This window comes from Ctenopharyngodon idella, chromosome 5 (genome assembly GCF_019924925.1).
Source record: "Ctenopharyngodon idella isolate HZGC_01 chromosome 5, HZGC01, whole genome shotgun sequence".
In the NCBI taxonomy this organism is placed as follows: domain Eukaryota; kingdom Metazoa; phylum Chordata; class Actinopteri; order Cypriniformes; family Xenocyprididae; genus Ctenopharyngodon; species Ctenopharyngodon idella.
In genome coordinates this window covers 2,249,847-2,272,180 of record NC_067224.1, presented here as the reverse complement: position 1 = coordinate 2,272,180, position 22,334 = coordinate 2,249,847, and the positions used below count along the sequence as shown (strand labels likewise).

The 22,334-nt window shown below is 41.1% G+C and overlaps 2 protein-coding genes across 3 annotated transcripts in view; one reads left to right on the top strand and one right to left on the bottom strand.

The window, feature by feature from the left end:
• Window positions 1-3,482: 3,482 nt before the first annotated feature.
• On the top strand, window positions 3,483-13,334 carry rab14l (RAB14, member RAS oncogene family, like). The gene is made up of 8 exons (XM_051893681.1): window positions 3,483-3,667; window positions 4,592-4,650; window positions 4,729-4,782; window positions 9,226-9,403; window positions 9,519-9,585; window positions 11,343-11,430; window positions 11,505-11,535; window positions 11,803-13,334. The coding sequence occupies exons 2-8, from the start codon at window positions 4,599-4,601 to the stop codon at window positions 11,978-11,980; spliced, it is 648 nt and encodes a 215-aa protein (XP_051749641.1). The 5' UTR covers window positions 3,483-3,667; window positions 4,592-4,598; the 3' UTR covers window positions 11,981-13,334.
• Window positions 13,335-14,992: 1,658 nt separating this feature from the next.
• Window positions 14,993-22,334, bottom strand: part of abl1 (c-abl oncogene 1, non-receptor tyrosine kinase) — a 33,341-nt gene continuing 25,999 nt past the window's right edge. For both annotated transcript variants that reach the window (XM_051893665.1, XM_051893667.1), the window contains 7 exons: window positions 22,157-22,241; window positions 19,867-20,044; window positions 18,681-18,865; window positions 18,439-18,591; window positions 18,230-18,319; window positions 18,023-18,151; window positions 14,993-17,933 (listed from right to left, as the gene is read on the bottom strand). In XM_051893665.1, the coding sequence (XP_051749625.1) occupies window positions 16,336-17,933; window positions 18,023-18,151; window positions 18,230-18,319; window positions 18,439-18,591; window positions 18,681-18,865; window positions 19,867-20,044; window positions 22,157-22,241 (2,418 nt within the window). In that variant the 3' untranslated portion in view covers window positions 14,993-16,335. The remainder of the gene's footprint in view (window positions 17,934-18,022; window positions 18,152-18,229; window positions 18,320-18,438; window positions 18,592-18,680; window positions 18,866-19,866; window positions 20,045-22,156; window positions 22,242-22,334) is intronic.

Here is a 22,334-nt window from a genome sequence, read left to right as displayed (position 1 = left end):
AGTTTTCGACACGCTGAATCTGCGCAGACTTGTTGAGCGTCGATTATCATAGTTGAAGAATGTGGTGGATTTGATGAAGCATCAATGAACTCGAGGCGTCTTTGAAGTGGTCTGAGCTGTTTTCTTTGTGTTTTACTCTTAAAACAGTGCAATTCAAACCATTTTTGCTTCTCAAAAGAATTAGAGTGAACAGTTTATAAAAAAAAATAATAAAAAAAAACGATAAAGACCCTTTTGTGAAATGGAAAGATTCCATGGATGTTAAAGGTTCTTCGTGGAACCATCAATGCCAATAAAGAACCTTCATTTGTAGGAGTTTATACTTTAAAGTAAATGTAAATTTTCCTAAAAGTTTAGGCGTTGGATTTTTCTCTCTCTCTCTCATTTTGTTAATTGCAGCATTTACAGGCAGAATAACCTTTATTTGTAGCAGTTTATACCTTAAAAGAAACTTAAATCACTCAGGATTTCACAATCTTTCAGGCTGTCGAATAATATTGATTCCACTGCAGATGGAAAAAAAAAAACACTCAGATCTATGAGCAGCTGAACCTTCAGACACACACCAGAGCATGTGAATGTGAGTGTGTGTGTGTGTGTGTAAGTGTATGTGTGTGAGAGAAAGAGTGTGTGATTGTGTGTGCAAGAGTGTTTGTGAGAGCAAGTGTGTGTGTGAGAGAGAGAGAGTGTGTATGTTTGTGTGTGTGAGAGTGTGTGTGTATGTTTGTGTGTGAGAGAGAGTGTGTGTGTATGTTTGTGTGTGTGTGAGAGAGAGTGTGTGTGTGTATGTTTGTGTGAGAGAGAGTGTGTGTGTGTATGTTTGTGTGTGAGGGAGTGTGTGTGTATGTTTGTGTGTGAGGGAGTGTGTGTGTGTGTATGTTTGTGTGTGAGGGAGTGTGTGTGTGTGTATGTTTGTGTGTGAGAGAGAGTGTGTGTGTGTGTGTGTGTGTGTGTGTGTGTGTGTATGTTTGTGTGTGAGGGAGTGTGTGTGTGTGTGTGTGTGTGTATGTTTGTGTGTGAGGGAGTGTGTGTGTGTATGTTTGTGTGTGAGGGAGTGTGTGTGTGTATGTTTGTGTGTGAGGGAGTGTGTGTGTGTGTGTATGTGTGTGAGGGAGTGTGTGTGTGTGTATGTTTGTGTGTGAGAGAGTGTGTGTGTGTGTATGTTTGTGTGTGAGAGAGTGTGTGTGTGTATGCTTGTGTGAGAGTGTGTATGTTTGATTGTGAGAGTGTGTGACAGTTTGTGAGAGTGATTTTGTGTGTGTGCGTGTGAGAGAGAGTGTGTGTATGTTTGTGTGAGAGTGAGAGTGTGTGTTTGTGAGTGTGAGAGAGAATATGTGACCGTGTGTGCGTGTATGTTTGTGTGTGAGTGTGTGTGTGTGACTGAGAGTGTGTGAATGTTTGTGTGTACGTGTATGTGTGTGTGAGAGAGTGTATGAGAAAGAGTGTGTGTGACTGACAGTGTGTGTATATTTGTGTAAGTGTGTGTGCGTGTGAGAGTATGTGTGTGAGAGTGTGTGCGTGTATGTTTCTGTGAGCATGTGTGTGTATGAGTATGCATGTATGTTTGTGCGTGTATGTGTGTGTGAGAGTGTGTGTGTTTTCTCCCTCACCTAATAAACTACAACATCAACAAGAACATTGCTGACCTACCGCAGTTTAACCCATCTGTGCCTGCAGGCTTGTAACACACACACACACACACACTATGACAGGTCAGAGCTGATGGTGAGATGTCACAGCTCCTCAACACAAGTTCATTGTGGGTTCATCACACACACACAGTGGATCATTTCTGCATTATTCATATTTTATACCAAATCTGTCAGTATTTGTCTCTTTGTACATTTACATCATGAGCCGGTTCACAGAGAAGGTGTTCTTGTAGCACGTGCTTACATAGAAAAACAATGTAAAAACAGCGCATGTGTACATGTCTCATTGTATGTCATTGTTGTTGATGAGCTCACCAGGAAAAATTCCAGACAACTGTGTCGTTGTGGCAATGAAATATAGAATTTCGCATGGCAACATCTCAGACCAGCCTGCGTTTGATTAGACAGACCTGTACATATTTGACTTGAAGCGCATGTGAAGATCACACACACACACACACACACACGGTGCATATTTTGTAGAGGCCATTTGGTGAAGAGGGTTTATGAGGTGAATGTATGTTCGACACAATTAGCCCAGACTTTCTCTCATACATTACCTCCATTAGACTGCCGCCCAACTCTTAAAGTGACTCTTCAACCTCTATTCAATGACCAGTGCATCCAAAGCCGGCCTCCTTATTTGGCCCTTAGTTCTCTTCATTATTTGTCTGCAGTAGCACCAAGGTCCCGTGTCATTGAAATTCCAGGGTTGCTCTTAAGTGGGTTCCCTTTTCAGCCGACCCTGATCTCCAAATGGGCACTCATGGTGTACGAATCATCTGTTCATGTTCCTGAGTCTGTCGGTGCTTTCACCAAAACAGCAGTTCTGTCGGCCTTTATATGAGGTCACTGTGTCTTAATGAAAGTCAATGAGGTCAACGCACTACTGATCAGAGCGTTTCATCAGCACGTTTAGGAGTGTTAAATGGGCCGTACAACAAATCAACGGTAAAGGCCTAGATATGCATTCTTAAAGGGATAGTTCACCCAAAAATGAAAATTCTGTCCACCTCAAATTGTTCCAAACCTGTATAAATTTCTTTGTTCTGCTGTACACAAAGGAAGATATTTGTAAGAATGATTGTGACCAAGCAGATCTCACCCTCCCCATTGACTACCATAGTATTTTTTCCCCTACTATGGTGGTCAATGGGAGGGGGGGGCGAGATCTGCTTGGTCACAAACATTCTTCCAAATATCTTCCTTTGTGTACAGCAGAACAAAGAAATGTATACAGGGTTGGAACAACTTGAGGGTGAGTAAATGATGACAGAATTTTCATTTTTGGGTGAACTGTTCCTTTAAAAATAAGAGGGTGATTCCATAGAAGATTCCAAATAAGAACCATTTTTGGTTCCCCAAAGAACCTTTCAGTGAGCAGTTCTTAGAATAACTAATTCCTTATTAGTGTAAATAACATCTTAAGTAACTTTTTTTTCCCAGTTTAAAGAATGGAAAGGTTCCATGGATGTTAAATGTTCTTCATTGAACCATCAATAACAATAAAGAACCTTTATTTTTAAGAGTGTGTATTTGCTTTTCTTCTTTCTAGCTCACAACGCAAGCCTTTAAAAGTGCAAACACAGATGGATGTGATTACCACATACACACTAACCTAGTGGACCTTTCTCTTCAAGAGTTAAGGAGTTTTTTAAATGTAATATTTATTTATTTTTAATCATTAGGTCAAATTTATAAATGAAACCGCTCACATAATATGTCATTTGAGGTGTTAGTTCAGCAGTTACTTTAACTAGCGCTTTTTTGAAAGAGAAAATAAAACTAACTTAACGTTTTTTAATGTTTTCTGGTCGCTCTGTGTGGTACGCGAGCGTGTCGGCGGGTCCACACCACTGCAGTTCACGGTGAGTTCAGTGAAGCGCGCGGCCTCTGGCGCCGCCTGGCGGTAAGGCGCGGAACTGCCTCAGTCTTTGTGCCGCCGCCATCTTGACCAGGATCCGGATAATCATCATCTGAACACACTGATTTACAGCAAACACACACGACCACAGGTGAGGACATGCATCTCAAATACACAGCAAACTCATCCTGACCCTAAGCCCGACTCGTGTTAATTAAAATCGCGTGTCAGTTTAGTGTTAGAGTGAATACGGACCAGCGAACCTGCCGTTAGCAGCTGACGCTAGTTAGCCGTTAGCAGCTCCAAATCATCATAAAAATAACAAAACACGTAAAATATATATCAAACACACAACAAACCAACCCTAACCCTTACTAATGTTACTCAACATCGCGTGTCAGTTCAGCGTTACAGTGAATCAACCGTTAGCAGCTCACGCTAGTTAGCCGTTATAAGCTCGAAATCACCATAAAAACAAAAGTAAAACACGAAATATCTAAAACATTACTAAATCCAGCTGTTAGCATGTCTGTGTTTTAATGAGTGCAGTGTGTTGTGTTGATGAGCTTTAGCTGACAGGATGAGAAGCGACACCCACACATCTTATTTATATTTATTCATCTATTCACAGTTTCACACTGTTACAGTTAATATCGCATATAAATCACGTTACATGAAAATAGCATGAGTGTTTCTATCAGGTCAGGCTGCTGTCAATCATCTGTTTTAGACTTTGCTGTGATGATGGTGTATTATGAGTGACAGTCAACATGAGGCTTTATGAATGTGTCAGTGCTGATTTCTTATGTTTAGTTCAAATATAAATGGTTTTAAACACTTAAAAAGTGTAAATATGTATATTAAGACGTTATATTAAAGTGGCCTTCAAGTATTTCTCATTTGAGTAAATTGTATATTGAGTATATTTATATTTGCATCCAAACTCAATATCTGTTACCATCACCATATTAGTAACTGCACTTCTTTTTGAAATACAATAGTAAGATGATGATGATTATTATTAGTTTCTGGTGTGGTGGTCTGTAGAGTTTGACATGTAACGTGTGTGTTTCAGAGCGGCGATGGCCACTGCACCGTACAACTACTCCTACATCTTCAAGTACATCATCATCGGTGAGTAACCAGCAGCCATGCGTTCAGTCAGGCGCTGCTTACTGCGCTCACGGTTTTACTTCAACTCTCTCTCCACAGGCGACATGGGCGTTGGGAAGTCCTGCTTGCTGCACCAGTTCACAGAAAAGAAATGTGAGTATGAGATGGCGGTTTGTGATTGTCAGACTTTTCCTTGTTAAACACACGCACTGGAGACACGACCAACTGCTCTAAATGAACAGCCTCTGTGTACGTTTCACAGTGTTTGTGTGAAATAATCAGCCACTTTTGGTTTGTTTTTTCATCGTCATTTACTGCCGTCTGAATGAAACGCTGAGTTTTGATCACCACCATCAGCAGATGAAATGATACAGCTGCAATGTGCTCAACAAACTAGATATACACGTTCTTTCTTAATACTGACATCCTTCTGTAGTTCTTCTCAGTGGTAAATTTGACCTGTTTTTAAAGGGTTAGTTCACCCAAAAATGAAGATTCTGTCATTATTTACTTTCCTTCATGTCGTTCCAAACTCACAAGACTTTCGTTCCTCTTTGAAACACAAGTGAAGATATTTTTAATGACATCTGAGAGATTTCTGTCCCTCCATTGACGGTCTATTCATCCAAAACCCTGCCTCAAAATGCTCATAAAGAGACGGTAAAATAAATCCATATGAATGGAAAGGTTTAATCCAGGTCTTCCAAAGAGACACAATCACTTCATATGATGAAGAGATTTCATTTGAGCTTTTATTCACATATAAACATTGATCAGTGAATGTACAAAGAGCACTTAAAGGGGACATATCATCATGAAAATCTGACTTTTTCCGTGTTTAAGTACTATAATTGGGTCCATGGTGCATCTACTAAAAATGAAAAAGGACAACACAGTGTCTTTGTTTTGACAAGCCTTTCTCTGCCAGCATGTGAAAAAACGAGGCGCTCAGATTTCGCTCCACTTGTGATGTAGGAAGGGGATCTTATTATAATATTACCGCCCCTTAATCTGCACGTTTCCACCCACGGCTCTGCCATTTTGTTTTCGCAAGCGACAACAGTGTACCAGTTCTAACGCCATGGCAAAAGTTCATGCTAACTGTTCTGCCATTGGCTGCACAGATGAGCACACAACACTACTTAGAGCAGGGGTGTCAAACTCATTTTAGGTTGAGGGCCGGATAGGAAAAAATGTAACCATGTGCGGCCGAATGGACTACTTGCACAACTACTTCCGCGTTCTACTTATTACGGCTCGAGTGTTTCCGGTCAGCATTCAGCGCATTTATATACAGAGAGCTTCTCATGAAAACCCAAATTATTACTACGTTTTAGGGTTACCAAATGTTTTTTAAACAATTAATCATATTCTCTGCATTAACATTAATTATCTTCAACCTGCTGAAATGTTTATTAATATATTTCCCTTTCCAAATGCACATTCTGAATAATAAATAAATATATTTCCCCACTAACCTTCTGCCGTCAAGTGCTTGTCTTCTCATTAGCAATGTTTTTCTCTTAGTCATCATGTTTGATACCTGTTAAATTTACATTTAAATGAATTTGACTGATAAACACACTTAAGAAAGCGCATGGTTTTACTGTGGTAAGTGTAGTAACTATGGGTGACAACGCATTATCACGATGGCTAGACTATTTTACTTTACAGTTGCACTGCAAACAAAAATGAGTTAAAACTGTTAAGCATCACTGCTTCCCTCCTGACAATCTGTTAACAGAATGACAATCACTGTAAAAGTCCGTTTGCACCGTTAGCATCGCGCGTTAGCTGCTTTCTGATTGTAAATGAGCAGAAGAGCATACAAGACATGCACAAACAAACCAAGCTGACGATTAAACAGCAGTATAACTTACCTTTCATATAATAGTTATAATTAATCAAATACTTATGAAGGCGAACCATGGTTTTACTATAGTAAGAGTGTAGTAACTATGGTTAATTTTCATATGAGCAGCATTGCTTGCGTTGGTGCTCTTTTATTTCAGTGTTTGAAATAGTTGAAAGAATGTGATCTGCCTTAACAATGTTAAATATTTAATTAATCTTAAAGAATAATGCAATGACAGTGCAACTACTTTGAATAATAGGATTTTTGGCATAAATGTGTGAATTACATAAATAATTGTCAGTAAAAAATGGCACAGAATAGTGACTAAAATATTACGTTTATTCTGATCTTATTTATCACATCTCACACTGCAGCGTCGCGATCACTAGTAGAGCGCTGACACCCTGTGGTGAAAGAATCACGGCTTATGTTGGATTAAAACTTAAAGTTCGGTTGAGTTTGGAAAGGTCTGTACATGGTAATCATCAGAATATCTCTTCTCTTGTCTCTGAATATGTCTGGAATTTAAAATCATCATTTTAGGAGGGATTTAGTGAGCTATGTGATAACAGCACATTGAAAATATATATAACTGGAAACAACTGAGACGTAATATTTCAAACCGGATGTGCGTCACGAGGCTCAGTGCAAGTAGTCCATTACCTTTTTTAAACCTTAGTGCGCTGACAGTTACATTTAATATTAACCCAACAAACTACAAATTAATTTGCAAGAAAGCTAGAAAAACACACTGCTCTTTGAAAACGGCATTTGTTTTTACAGCGAAAAGACTTTATTACATTTTTATTTTTATAAATTAATTTTTATTTACTTTTTATTTACTTTTATTTAATATTACTTTTATTTAATATTTTTTATTAGTGATGTACTGGTTTTTCATGGCCAAGTCCAATTTTTTTACAAGCAAATTTGCTGATTCTGTAGCATGAGCAGTTGTTTTTGATTTAAATTTGATTATAAAATTTCAATATTTACAGCAAAAACAGCATGGTCTGACTATAGTTTTGTGAAATTATGCTACATAAGACACCAGCACAAAACAACAATTGCAGATGGACTGAATGGAAATGCAAACTCACTCTCTGTCAGTAGGTGGCGCTTATGGAACAGCAGCGATATAGCGTTTCCTTGGTTACCGCGCTGCGCTTGAAAACAAAACTTTATACGGAGATAAAGAGGAAAAGAAAATGCCTTTGAAACTTTTCTGTCAGTCTCTTCTGAGATGCACTTATATAAACCTCAATATTTATATTTTTCTTCCTATATTTCGTGAACAGTCATAGATGCTGGCGCATCTATGTTGTCCCCTTTGCGTCCGTATTCAGCGTTTGCCTGTTTTAACATCCTGTTTATAGACTTCGTAATATTTCCACATAAATGACAGTCTGGGAAATGATTGCGAAGCAGTTTGCTTGCAAATCCAGAAAAGAGATTGGCCAAAATAAAACTGAAAACTGTTGGGATTTATGGCTGGTGCCGTACATCTCTATTTTTTTATTATTGTTCAATTCATTCCCCGGGCCAGATTGGACACCTTTCTGGGCCGTATGTTTGACACCCCTGATTTAGAGTCTCGTTAGCTTGGATAGCCTGCAAATTGTCCCTGGCAAACTTGATTGCTGGGATTGCTGTCCGCGTGATATTTTGGAAGAAATATTAGACCATTCACAGCATTTGATAGCAGTCATAAACGTTAGCCTGGTGTGTATGGCTCTCTTTGGCAAACAGGTATGCTTTGTATAGTGGGCGTCCATACGCATAGCACATGCTAGTCGATGAGTTGAATCAACTCCACAGCAACTACATAAATTTATCCACTAACCATTCAGAAACGTCCAGTTTCATTCTAAAAGTTGTAACTTCTTCCTGAGTCTCTCCATCAGTGTCGACTCCGGTTTGAACAATGTAAGGCTGAACACCGTTACTGACAATCCTCATTTTGGCTGCGTGAGATTCTCCAGCTTTGTTGTTGTTGAGCTGTTAAAGCTCCGCCCTCTTCTGGAAAGGGGGCGGGAGCAGCAGCTCATTTGCATTTAAAGGGACACACACAAAAACGGTGTGTTTTTGCTCACACCAAAATAGGAGCAAATTTGACAAGCTATAATAAATGATCTGTGGGGGATTTTGAGCTGAAACTTCACAGACACATTCTGGGACACCAGAGACTATATTACATATTGTGAAAGGGGCATAATAGGTCCCCTTTAAATAGGGTAAACCGAAGCTCAACTTCCCTTGATGAATTCATTAAAAATATCTTCATTTGTGTTCCGAAGATGAACAAAATCTTATGGGTTTGGAATGACATGAGAGAGAGTAAAGGATGGCAGTATTTTCATTTTTGGGTGAACTAATCCTTTAATAGGACTTTTGTCTAGCAAGTTTACATTAAGAAACAGTTAAAACTAGGGAGGTGGATGGTTAAATGGAAGCTCAACCGTATTTGCTTGATTTCGATAAAAATATCTTTCTGAAGATCTGCTTACATTTTATTTATGCATGTATGTTTTGCTTTAGATTTATTTATGAATGTAGACGTATTGTTGAATGTATACGAGTCAGTCAGCACGGACCTGTAGAAGAAAACTCTGAATGTGTGATGTGACGTAAAAATAACTGCATTTATGATTACAATAATCACATTGTCTTAAACATTAAAGCTTGAATGAATGGTAAAGCTGGTGGCCGTGGCTTTGTGTTCACCCCTCTGCTCTCCTCAGTCATGGCCGACTGCCCGCACACCATCGGCGTGGAGTTCGGCACCAGAATAATTGAGGTGAGTGGGCAGAAGATCAAGCTGCAGATCTGGGACACGGCGGGCCAGGAGCGATTCAGAGCCGTCACACGCAGCTACTACAGAGGAGCCGCGGGAGCACTGATGGTCTATGACATCACCAGGTGCGTCTGCAGGGCCGCTGAACAGCTGTCCTTCACAGATGTCATTCAACTGGTGCGGCTCATTTAGGGTCTGACGACGAGTGTTTATTAACCGTGTGTCATGTGTGTTGTACAGGAGAAGCACATACAATCACCTCAGCAGCTGGTTGACTGACGCCAGGAATCTCACCAACCCCAATACTGTGAGTACAAGCCTTCTTCTGTCCAGCATGAATATGCCATATCTCAGCACCACAACATCCTAGTAACATAGGGTTGGCCTCTATTGTACTTGCATAACATATGAACTACCTAGTGATCACTGAAATCACACTACCAATGCCCTAGCAACCACACACAACACCCTAGTCACTGCCTAGCAACCATATCTGAAGTATATCTGCATGAATAAGCTACATCTCAGCACCAGCACATTGTGGTAACATAGGGTCGGCCTCTATTGACTTAAACAGGGCAATTTACAGCACTGATAACATAGGAATTACCTAGCAACGCCTTATTGACCATCTGTGACACCTTAGCAACCACCCACAACACCCTAGCAACCATATCTGCATGAATAAGCCATATCTCAGCACCAGCACATTGTGGTAACATAGGGTCGGCCTCTATTGATTTAAACAGGGCAATTTACAGTACTCATAACATACGAATTAACACGCCACGCCTTAGCAACCATCTGTCACACCTAGCAACACCTTAGCAACTATCCAGAACACCCTAGCAACCATATGTGCATGAATAAGCCATATCTCAGCATTAGCACATTGTAGGTAACATAGGGTTGGCCTCCTATTGACTTTAACAGGGCAATTTACAGCACTGATAACATAGGAATTACCTAGCAACGCCTTATTGACTATCTCTGACACCTAGCAACCACCCACAACACCCTAGCAACCATATCTGCATGAATAAGCCATATCTCAGCACCAGCACATTGTGGTAACATAGGGTCGGTCTCTATTGACTTAAATAGGGTAATTTACAGTACTTGCAGGAATTAACTAGCAACGCCTTAGCAACCATCTGTGACACCTAGCAACACCTTAGCAACTATCCAGAACACCCTAGCAACCATATGTGCATGAATAAGCCATATCTCAGCACCAGCACTTTGTAGTAACATAGGGTTGGCCTCCTATTGACTTAAACAGGGCAATTTACAGCACTGATAACATAGGAATTATCTAGCAACGCCTTAGCAACCATCTATCACACCTAGTAACACCTTAGCAACTATCCAGAACACCCTAGCAACCATATGTGCATGAATAAGCCATATCTCAGCACCAGCACATTGTAGTAACATAGGGTTGTCCTCTATTGACTTAAACAGGGCAATTTACAGTACTAATAACATAGGAATTACCTAGCAACGCCTTATTGACTATCTCTGACACCTAGCAACCACCCGCAACACCCTAGCAACCATATCTGCATGAATAAGCCATATCTCAGCACCAGCACATTGTAGTAACATAGAGTCGGCCTCTATTGACTTAAACAGGGCAATTTACAGCACTGATAACATAGGAATTAACTAGCAACGCCTTAGCAACCATCTGTGACACCTAGCAACACCTTAGCAACTATCCAGAACACCCTAGCAACCATATGTGCATGAATAAGCCATATCTCAGCACCAGCACATTGTAGTAACATAGGGTTGGCCTCCTATTGACTTTAACAGGGCAATTTACAGTACTGATAACATAGGAATTAACTAGCAACGCCTTAGCAACCATCTGTGACACCTAGCAACACCTTAGCAAACACCCACAACACCCTAGCAACTGACTAGCAATCACATAACAATGATCTAGCAACTGCCTAGAAACACCCAAGCAAACACCCAGAAGATGTGATTAAAGCTTAGGCTTGTAAGACATTGAGGTGGTTTGGCTCTCAGAGTGATGTTTCCTGTGTGTTTGTGCAGGTGATTATACTCATAGGAAACAAAGCAGATCTGGAAGCCCAGCGAGACGTGACGTACGAGGAGGCCAAGCAGTTTGCTGAAGAGAACGGTGAGTGAAGCCTGTGACGTGTGATACGGAGCTGCTTCGAGTCCTGATCCTCATCCGTGTGTTTGCATTCACAGGTCTGCTGTTCCTGGAGGCCAGCGCGAAAACGTGAGTTATTCAAGCCAATTTCATAGCATGTATTCATTATTGAACCATCCGTGTATGCTTCCTTGAAGCCCAGACAGTAGAGTCCAGACATCAGTCGGTCAGCTGTCCACAACAAGCCTAAACCAGCACAAAAACAAACTCGGCAAAAATATCATCTGATATTGTTATCGACAAAATCCCAGATTGAATGTCCGCATCGCACACCCATAATCAGAGCGTTCAGCTCTTGTAAGCTCATAGATGACAGACGTGTGTTTGCTGTCACAGAGGTGAGAACGTGGAGGACGCTTTCCTGGAGGCGGCGAAGAAGATCTACCAGAACATTCAGGACGGCAGTCTGGATCTGAACGCGGCCGAATCGGGCGTGCAGCACAAACCGTCAGCGCCGCAGGGCGGCCGGCTCACCAGCGAACCACAGCCGCAGAGGGAAGGGTGTGGCTGTTAATGACCATCGTCCTCTACTGCCCACCGCAACCATCCCGCCCTCTTCCTCCTCCTCATCATCATCACACACGGCCCGGTCTCGGCTCGTCCGAGGGCCGTGGAGGGGAGGCGTCACGGCTACATGCGCTCGTTTCCTCCTATCTTTCTTTTCATCTGTCCATCCTCACTTTCTTGCTCAGTGTGTTCTTATTTTCCCATCATCCTCTGACTAACCGCTGCTCATCACGTGACACATCAGTTTAGGAGAGAAGAATCAGCGAGACAGCTGAACACAATCAGGCTCTTTTTTTATCGATTCGTTTTATAGCTCGTCACATAGAAACGAGACACGAGTAAGCAACATTATACTACTGCTGCATGGGTTGTTTTAAGAGCATCAAATGTGTTTCTTGATGTCGTTGCTTTCAGGAGAATCTCTTTTCGGGTCGGTCACCAATAGGACGCCCGCCTGATGCTCCTGTAGCTAAAAAAGCATCAGGTCGATGCATACGCATCTGTAAACGTGAATTGATTCCACGAGATCCCAGATTTAAAACGGAATGAAACGGAAACTCAGAATCTCGTGCACATTCACGCGGGAACACACGCGAGCGCATGCGCGAGTGTTGAGGGTTGGACAGCTTTATGAATCGAAGACACTTTATGGAAAGATTTCGAAATGATTCTTTCATTGCTCCCGTCTCCTCTTCTGCTCCTTGATCATTCGTTTGTCTGTCCTTTTATGTTGCCTTATTGTTATTCATGTTAATATTATTACTATCACTGTTTAATCTTTACTAGCTCAACACGCAGTCCGGAGTTGAGTTAAACAAATGGTTTTACAGCACTGCAACTGTTTTTGTATAGATCTATAAAATGTGACGGAAAAACGCTCCAGTTGTGCAGGCTGTACAGTAAAAATCTGCGCCATCGGCTTGTATATTAACACCAGAGCGCGCAACTTCCTGTGAAACAGCATCTGTGTCTTAATTCAGTGTATGTACCATATGAAATCTGATCTGATTCAGCTGCTGTATATAAGGCTATGTCTGTTGGTGATGTAACTGACTCCTCTCGCAGAAAGGTGATGGTCACAAACTCTCGCAGTGGCGACAGCACGTCCGATGGGCTTGTTTCACTTCGGCCCTGCTGAAGAAAAACAAGGCAAATTCTTCGACAGATAGAAGTGATCAGATGAGGGTCTGATCCGTCTCTGTCTGAATGACCTCGCTGTTCACATGAATAAAAACAGTACATATGTATAAACTCTGAAGGCGCTGTGCTAACATTTGAAAATCTGTTCTTGTGTGTATATGATTTTAAAATGTTGACATTTTGTTTTTAATGACGACAATAAATATGCTCTAGACAGAAAATGGCTCCGTTTCATTCTGAACAAACCAGGATTACGGTTTTAAAAAGTCTTGAATGTCTTCAGTGGTATGTTTATATTTTTAATGTTTATATGTCTATGTGGTGTTTTAAATATGCTTCAAGACAAACCATGTGCAAATTCATGTCAACACCATTGCTGAGTATTTTCTTCTTAAAACTGCAGTGGAAAAAAGCCACGGTTTAAAATCACTGATGTCCGTGACGTCAATACCTTGTAACCAATCACGTCAATGTCACAGGAAAAAAAAACGTTTAAATATGTCATTTTGGTGATCAAAGATTATTAGATAGATAGTCATCACTCATCCCTTTTCTTAAAGGTACACTATGTAACGTTTAGCCCTCTAGTGGTTAAGAAACAAAACTATGCATTTTGCAAAAGAACATTGTTTTGGTTGTGCTTTGGCTCTGTGCAGATGAACATGATTATCCTACTGCTCATAAAACATTAACTACTAGGCTTGAGAGATATAACCAGTTTAGATGGAAAGGATCTCAAGCTGACTAGCTGAAGCCATTACTTTAGCTTTACCCATTAATAGATACGGTACTTCCTTGAAAATAAATTCCAGCACAGAGCTACAACAACTATAATGAAATGAGCCTTCACAATAGATGATACTTTACAATCAACTCTGTTAGAGAGCTACATATGGCAATTTATCTATTCAATAAAACACCTTACCTGTTGAGTATTAAAAACACCATCATCTCCACTTCATTTCTACATTTCAACTCCCTCAGTTCTCTGAAAAGCCAAGCTAATGTTGATTCTTGTTTTATTACAAGCACTGTCGCATTCTCTCAGCAGACTCTCCTCTGTTCAGCGTTTGTTTAAAATTGGTGATTATCTGAGGTTGGAGATTTAGCGGCTCCATGTCAACCTTTCTCACTCATTTAACCGACTAACCTCTGCCACTCCCGCACCAGACACACGCCAAAGTAGGCGGAGAAACTTTTCTCTGTTTATAGACGCATATGGGCAAGTGACGCATGTACAAATTTCCCAGCGAAAACCATCCTGTCTGGTATAAAATATAAACACTTACAATAGGCTTACCAAAGTGAACATAGTAAAACATAGTAGTTTTGGAAGGATTGATGGATTTTAAACAAAAAACGTTACATAGTGTACCCTTAAAAATGGCTTAAAGTCATTAGTTAGTTTTTTGTCAAAACTCGTATTATTTGAACTGTAAGGTTGTTTAAATCGTCGTTTTTACACTCATTTTATGGTTACCATAAACATTGACCTATATTCCCCCAAATACAGTATTACATTTTTTGTGCCGGTGTTCTGTCAAGTAATACTACTAATATCAGATTGTGCTAGTAATGCTATATTTGCATTTATTTTAAGAGTAGGTTTAGGGCAGTGGTAGGTAAAGACGCTCTATCAAATAGTGCCAACTATCTGTTTTAATGGGAGGTAGCACAATCTAAATGGGTAGCACAAATCGTCAGAACACCGGTCTTCAAAAACCTTAAATTTGATTTTAAACAACCCTGCAGATACCCAGACAAATATGTTTAAAATAATGACTAGTTTCAGAACTACATGAACACCTGCATAACACGCTAAAGGCAGAATGACAGCACTAGAAAAAAGAATGGACAGGACAGCAATACGAGAACACTCTTTACGTTGTTCAAGTAGCAAAATTGCTTTGTATTTTATGCAACAAAAATTGCACCAAGGTTACAGGAAGAATCGACTGAAAAGAGAAAACAAGTGATGTGTATTTACAAAGATGAGCATTAAGTCTACAAAAGGGTGAGGCTTGAATACACATTAAAAAGTAGTGGCATGATTTTGAAGAGACAAAAAACATGAAATGTCAACACTGGTAGTACCATGTTGATTTAAAGGCAGCTTGTGGTTGGCTTCCTCCTCAGGCATCACAGTCAGATGGCAGAGTGTTGAAAAAGACAAACTAATACTGAAAACAACTGCATAATTTCAATTACACAAGCAAAACAAACAGGAAAGTTTTAGTAAGATAGTCATTGACTCCGACATCCTCAACGAGAATTGTAATTTTAAGACAAGCTTGTGGTCATTCGATAAAGCTGCTCCTTTCACCGAGGCACTTCCGTCAGTGGTGTGTGGAATACCTTTGAAATGACATCAAGTGGTCACAGAAGTTCTTTCAGAGGACATCACAATAAAAACATCTATACATATACTGCTTCTTAAGCTCCGATTCTCACATCAAAGTCTTTCTCCTTGAGACAGTAGTGTTTCATTTGCTGATCAATGATTCATGCTCTCTTTAAGGCCACTGTGTATTTTGGAAAGTCATGTATGTAGTGATTGTGCTGAAGGAACACTTGTTCAAAACCCTTGACGGACCAGGAAAAGGTGGGAGAACCGCGCTGACTTTTCAACCCCATCAGTGAAATGTCATTCATGGCACAGTGTTGCAATCATACAATACTTAATCAGTCGGTTTCAAAATGAAGTTCCTCATATCACAGGGACCGTTCACATCTCACAACAAAGGCCTTTCTTGACCAACCGCAACCACACGAAGAAAAAGAGTTGGACATCAACAAAAAGTCTTTGTCAATACTATGATCTTGAGTGTTGTTTTCTTTTGCAATCAAATATATTTTGATCCCTAAAAAAAATATTGGAAATAGTGAGGCACATGAGGTGTTTTTCTGTCAGTCATCTGAGATAATGGTGTCTTTGCTTTGAGAAAATGCAAGAAAAGTCAAGTTGTGGAATTACGAAGAAAGACAACTCATAAAAATCAAGTCGATATGACTTGGACCTGGGCTATCCTTAAGATCGCCAAACAGACTTTTGAGGAATATCACTGGTTCCCCTGTTTTTGTGCACAGTAATAAGACACTAAATCGTTCGTAAATGTTCCTCTGTTTGGCATGAGAAAAGCTGAGGTGGGTTCAATTGAAGTGTACGTCAACCCAGAGAGGCCCCAGACATCTAGATATTGGTTCCATCCATGCTCTTCTCAGCTACCTCTGAACAATGTCACTGATCTCCTTGACAGAGGAAAGCAGCTTTGAAAAGTCTTGTGGCGTGTTGGCTCCCCCAGTGGCAGCAGGGCAGATCTGTAGCTCACGTAGACTGTTCTCCAACTTATTGATGGCTTCGCGGAAAGCAAACTTGTTCCGCATCTGCTGGATGGACTCGACATAGCTCACGCAATACTTGGACAGGTTCTTGCCGGCTTCCAACACCGCACTGTGGCTTCCGGTCTGCTCTGAAATCCGGCCAATGGCGGCTCGCAGGAGTTCTGTGCTCTCCAAGACCATCTCACGCGTGATGCAAGAGTTGGACAGTCTCTCCGACGGCTGGCGTGTTTTCCTTAGCGACCGCCGAGTCGTCATGAGTGGAATGAAGTTAGATCCCGAGTCGCCGACAGCCGTTCCCATTCCTGGTAGCTGACCGGTCGGAGATGTAGACGAGGTCTTTGGGGGCTGCACTTTCGAGGTGTTTTTCGGCAATTTTTTGGCACTTTCCTGGGAAAGACTTCCCCTGCCTTGTTCTGTGGAGCTGGGACTAGGAGGGTTCATTTCAGAGGAACCCTTGACTTTGGCATCCGAAGAAACATCAAAAGTGGGACTCCTCGAAGTCTTTCCAGATTTGGCGCTCGAGACAGGAGGCGGAGGAGGAGCAGGTTTAGGTTTCGCGAACTTCCCCTTCTCCCTGTCTCTTTGTCCAGGGACTTCAGAAGTGTGCTTGAGCCTACGAGGTCTGCATTCATCCCCAGCTGGTCCCAAAGGTGGAAACACATTGGGCTTGAAGAGCTCCGCTTGCAAGGCACCCGTTTTGGAGCTTTCCGTTTGCGGTCGACGGCCGAGCTTTGGTGTCAGAGTCAAAGGACTTGATCCAGGACTAGACTCTGAGTCCTTGAACACTTCGTCTGACGGATCCTCGGTTTTCTTGGGAAGGCGTGGTGGCGGGGTAAGGGTGCCACCACGTGGCACGCAATCTGCTTTTTTGCGGGGCAGAGCCGGCTTGCCTCCGATGGTGCCCGAGTCAAAGTGAGATGACTGTATGTCACGCGGCAGGGTGACCGACTTCCATTCGGTACGCTCAGACCCTGGGGGCATGCTAGAGGCGGAAGAAGACCTTAGGAAGCGCTTGGAGTTTGACATAGGATCTTCCTCAGATGGCGGAGTTGTTGCGAGTTTCCCTCCATTGCCTGATGTTGTGCCCGTGCCCTTTTTCCTTGAATGAGAAGGGAAGAGCTGTCCGGGATATGCTGGGGCCCCATTGGTGACTCCGACTACTGTGGTACTGTTAGACCCAACCAATCTGGAAGGGTCAATGCCATGCAAGGCATCATTGGTGGAAGCCCCGTTGTTGAAATCCTCTCTGCAGTCGGGACCGAGTCCTCTACGATCCAGGTGTCCATCCATCTTCCCAAACGAGCTACTGCGTTTCGGGGGTGCCGGGGCTGTTCTCTTCTTTTTTTTTATGTAACTGAAGGGATTCATTCGGAATTTATCTTTATCTTTAGTCAAGAGCCGATCATCTTCGTTCAAGTTGCTATCAAGGAGAGGCCTCGGGAGCATCGGCAGCCCAGCCACCTCAGCTTCTGCTGCATCTGCAAAGGGTTCAACTTTATCAGTACAATCACTCACTATGAAGAAAGCAACTCATCACAGAGAATTAACTTGATAAAGCACAGCTTACCTGTGCTGTCACCATCCCTACTGTCCATATGTCTTCGCAGTGTCCTCGTCTTAGTGGGAAGTTCTGGGGCCTGCTGTATTGGACCCAGGGTCAGCTTCTTACCCTTTTTCCCCAACTCTTTCTCCACCTCTGCAACCCATGAATACTGAACATGAGCCACAAGAAAGGTACATGCAAATCTCTATATCTCTAGAGATAAAGTCATACCATCAGAGATACTGGACTCTTGAAACATTGTCTCAAACGCCTGGTGGGTTTCAGCAAAAGAAGGACGCTCGGCAGGGTTCCATCTCCAACCTAAAGACAGAAACACTAAAGTCAGTCCAAAGGGCAATATGAGACCTGTATCTATATTAATACAGTTAAACTGTTGTAAACTTGTACACTTTTCTTAATTGATCTGAAGAGATGCTTACAGGCCCTCATGAGCTCATAGACTTTCTCTGGGCATCCCTCGGGTCTGTCCATGCGGTAATCTTTCTCTAGTAGCTCGTAAACTTGGGACAAGTCAATTCCAGGATATGGAGACATCCCATAGGTGGCAATCTCCCAAAGCAGGACTCCAAATGCTAAAGAGTTCAAGCAAGAATGTTAGTTTAACACAAGCTTCAACAGCATCCTACTGTGTGCAGAGAATATTTCATTCATTTTTGCTTACCCCACACATCGGACTTGATGGAGAATTTGTTATAGGCCAGACTTTCCGGTGCGGTCCATTTAATGGGAAACTTGGCTCCAGCATGAGCTGTGTAGGTGTCTCCCGTCATCAGGCGACTCAGACCAAAATCAGCCACTTTAACCAAGTGGTTTTCCCCAACTAAGCAGTTACGGGCAGCTAGATCCCTGAAAGAAGAACCAGATTGTCACTGGAAACATGCCATTTCCAACAATTACTAATTCTATGTTGTCCCTTTGTCCTGCATCTCATTTTTTTGTGCGCAGTATGTTAATACTGGAATGATGTGATGGAGAAACTGTCCAACAAAAATTGCACGCACCGCAATAAATACATTTTGAGCTTGGATGCAAACAATGATAAAAGTTTAAGTGAAGTTTTCAAAGTGAGGTGTCAATATATATATATATATATATATATATATATATATATATATTTATTTATTTTTTTTAATTGAGATAGGACAGTTAGTTGACAGGAAGTGAATTGGGCCGGGACTCAAACTCGGGTCGCCCAAAGCACAAACGCACTATGTGTGGATGTGCTGCTCACTAGGCTATCGGCGCCAACATGAGGCGTCGCTATTACTTTTGATTATACTCAAACTCCTAACCCACAATTTTGTCACTTCTGAAGCAAGTGTTTGTGCCCTCAACATGAGTAATTCCTCAAATCATGCGAGTGATCAGATCATATTCACCTGCTGGACCAGAAAAAGGGTTTAAAAAACCTGAGCCACATCTACAGACTGGAAGATCATAGACCAATAACACCCTAGAAACCTCTGAAACTGCCTGTGAATGAGACATTCTGATGTTTCTGCAATTGTTTTTTTATGCGTCTAATTTAGAAATTGTGTTCAGTTATCTTGTGTGTTTTAGAAAATCAGGCCAAGAGAAGACAACTGCCAATCCAGACAAATTAATTCTTGTTTGTCAAAGTGCTATAAAACTTGTTACAACTAGTGCAAATTCCCTCCAGTCTAATAAAGCATCAGAGGAAGCTCAAGGCAGAAAGTCAAGACATCAAAGCATTGCACATCAATGTAACAAACAGAAGAGTCTGAAGAGGCAAGAAACAAACATTTAATAATTTAATAGACTTATTCATAAACTAATACGACCGTGTATGTAGGTGTCACATCTAGACTGCAGCAGTTCTGGCTCACCTGTGGATGAAGTTCTTCTTCTCAAGGTACTCCATGGCAGAGGAGATCTGTGTGGCCATATAGAGCAGCACCACAGCATTGACCTCCTGACGATTACATTCACGCAGGTAATCCAGCAGGTTTCCATGAGTCATGAACTCTGTGATGATATAAAAGGGAGGTTCCCGTGTGCAGACGCCTGACATAAGAGATGAACACAGAACATCCACAGGTTTGATTGATAAGCAAAATCATCACACGTCTCTTTGTGAATGAAACTCTGTTTATAAACATATTCCTCCTGAACATCAGTGGTTGATTCATGCTTGATATGCTGTCCAGCCCTCACACTCACAATCATAGACCTACAGATTCTGCATGAAGTGCAGTGTTTCCCACACATTGATTTATTTGTGGCCACAGATAGCCACCGCCCCTTCCATCAGCTCCAGCGTTTCACACACACGGGCGCGACTTTAGCACTATATTTAGCAACTTTCAGATCCCTTTAGCATCTTTTTCCCATGAAAGGTACATAGTGACAAATCTAGCGACTTTTTTGGATAAACCCTAGCTTTCATTAAGTTGGAAGATGTCGCCAGTACTGCCCTGCGAGCACGAGGTCTGACTTTCCTGGCGCAGGATCGCCTCTCTTGGCATCTGTTCTGTGCCGTGAGCGGCAAAGAAGCAGCACGTTCAGTTGACTGTACACAGCCAACTCGTCAATAAAGGAGTACAAAACAGCGTTTCTAAGCACCTGTTACTGACTGTTTGGGCTTATAAACATAAACAGTTTCACTGCAAAAAATGCTGTTCTTCCTTAGAATTTTTGTCTTGTTTCCAGTCCAAATATCTAAAAATTCTTAGATCAAGAAGCATTTTCTTGACAAGTAAAAATTATTTTCTTGTTTTTAGGAAAAATAAGTCAAAATTAAGTGAGTTTTTCCTTAAAACAAGCAAAATAATCTGCCAGTGGGGCAAGTAAAATAATCTTAATCCAACTGAAAACAAGATTATATAGCTTATTTTTGGTTTGAAATAAGATTATTTTACTTACCCCATTGGCAGATTATTTTGCTTGTTTTAAGGAAAAACTCACTTAATTTTGATTTATTTTTTCTGAAAACAAGAAAATAATTTTTACTTGTCAAGAAAATGCTTCTTGATTTAAGAACTTTAAGATATTTTGACTAGAAACAAGACAAAAACTCTAAGTTAGAACAGCATTTTTTGCAGTGTTGTCTGTAAATATGCACATAGTTTGTTACTCAGACAATCACGAACCGCATTCTCCACATGAACACGAGGAAGCCGCTCTTTAGTGTAGATGCATGGTGATTTTGTCAGACGATGTTGCGATTATAAATAATGATTTAAGGAGTATAGTGAGAGTTACTCCTGGTTAACGTAGTATTAATGGGTTGTGTTTAGTCACTATTTTATACTTGTTTTATGCCTGACAACAACAAAAATATATAAATAATGGGAACAGCTTTATTGGGCATTCAGTTGTATTACAGTATGTGCAGGTCAGAGAGTAGAAGCAAAACAGATCTGAGCTGGCAAAACTTGTCTGAACGCAAACACAATGCAATGACGTCATAAATATGCTAATTCGCATGTGACGTCATCTGCCGCCACAAGTCTCGCAAAATCCTGTGGGAAACACTGAGGTGTGAAAATAACGGTTTGAAATATTCTGGTTAAATGTGGTGGATTGGTTACAGAAACTGTCTTTAAAATTGGGTATTGGTGACAACTATGAAATGATTGTTTGGAAAGTAACAGTACTTGAGCACTTCCTTCATTGTTTTCTACTTTTTTGAGTATAATAAATTGTGGTACTTTTACTTAAGTTGAATAAATAACTGCAACATTATCAACAACATTAAAATAAGAGCACATGATTTATCTGATCAATCAGATGCGCATAAGTAGACTCACCTTTACATGCTGCGGCCTTTCGAAAAAATTTGCTTTTCATTACAAATTGTGGTAAAAATTATCCTTTGTTAAATAGCGTAGCGCTGCAGCAGATATTCATTTTCAATTTCAACTTGTCAATTTCTGCAAAAACGGCACCAAAGCATTCAACTCTGGTTATTTTGGGAGTAGTCTTAATTTATTTACCGATTGGTTGTGAAGCGCTTAATACGCCATGTTCATACGTTTCAGAAATGGAAACATGACAGGATCACAGTGCAATGAAATCATCTTGCAGGCCACATGAAATGAGGTAGGCCTTGTGCTTGACCATGAAAGCATGATCAGACGTCTAAATGTATAAACCAGCACAGAAAGAAAGACTCACCTAACAGCTGCACCAGGTTTGGGTGTTTAATTTCTTTCATGACTGCAGCTTCTTTTAAAAACTCTTCCACTTCCATTGTGTCTTCCTGCACAAGAGGAAAAATACAATTCCCAACAAGGATTCATTGTTTTATGCACAAAACCGTGAGTTTTTATGCTCTAATTCAATGCTTCTCAAC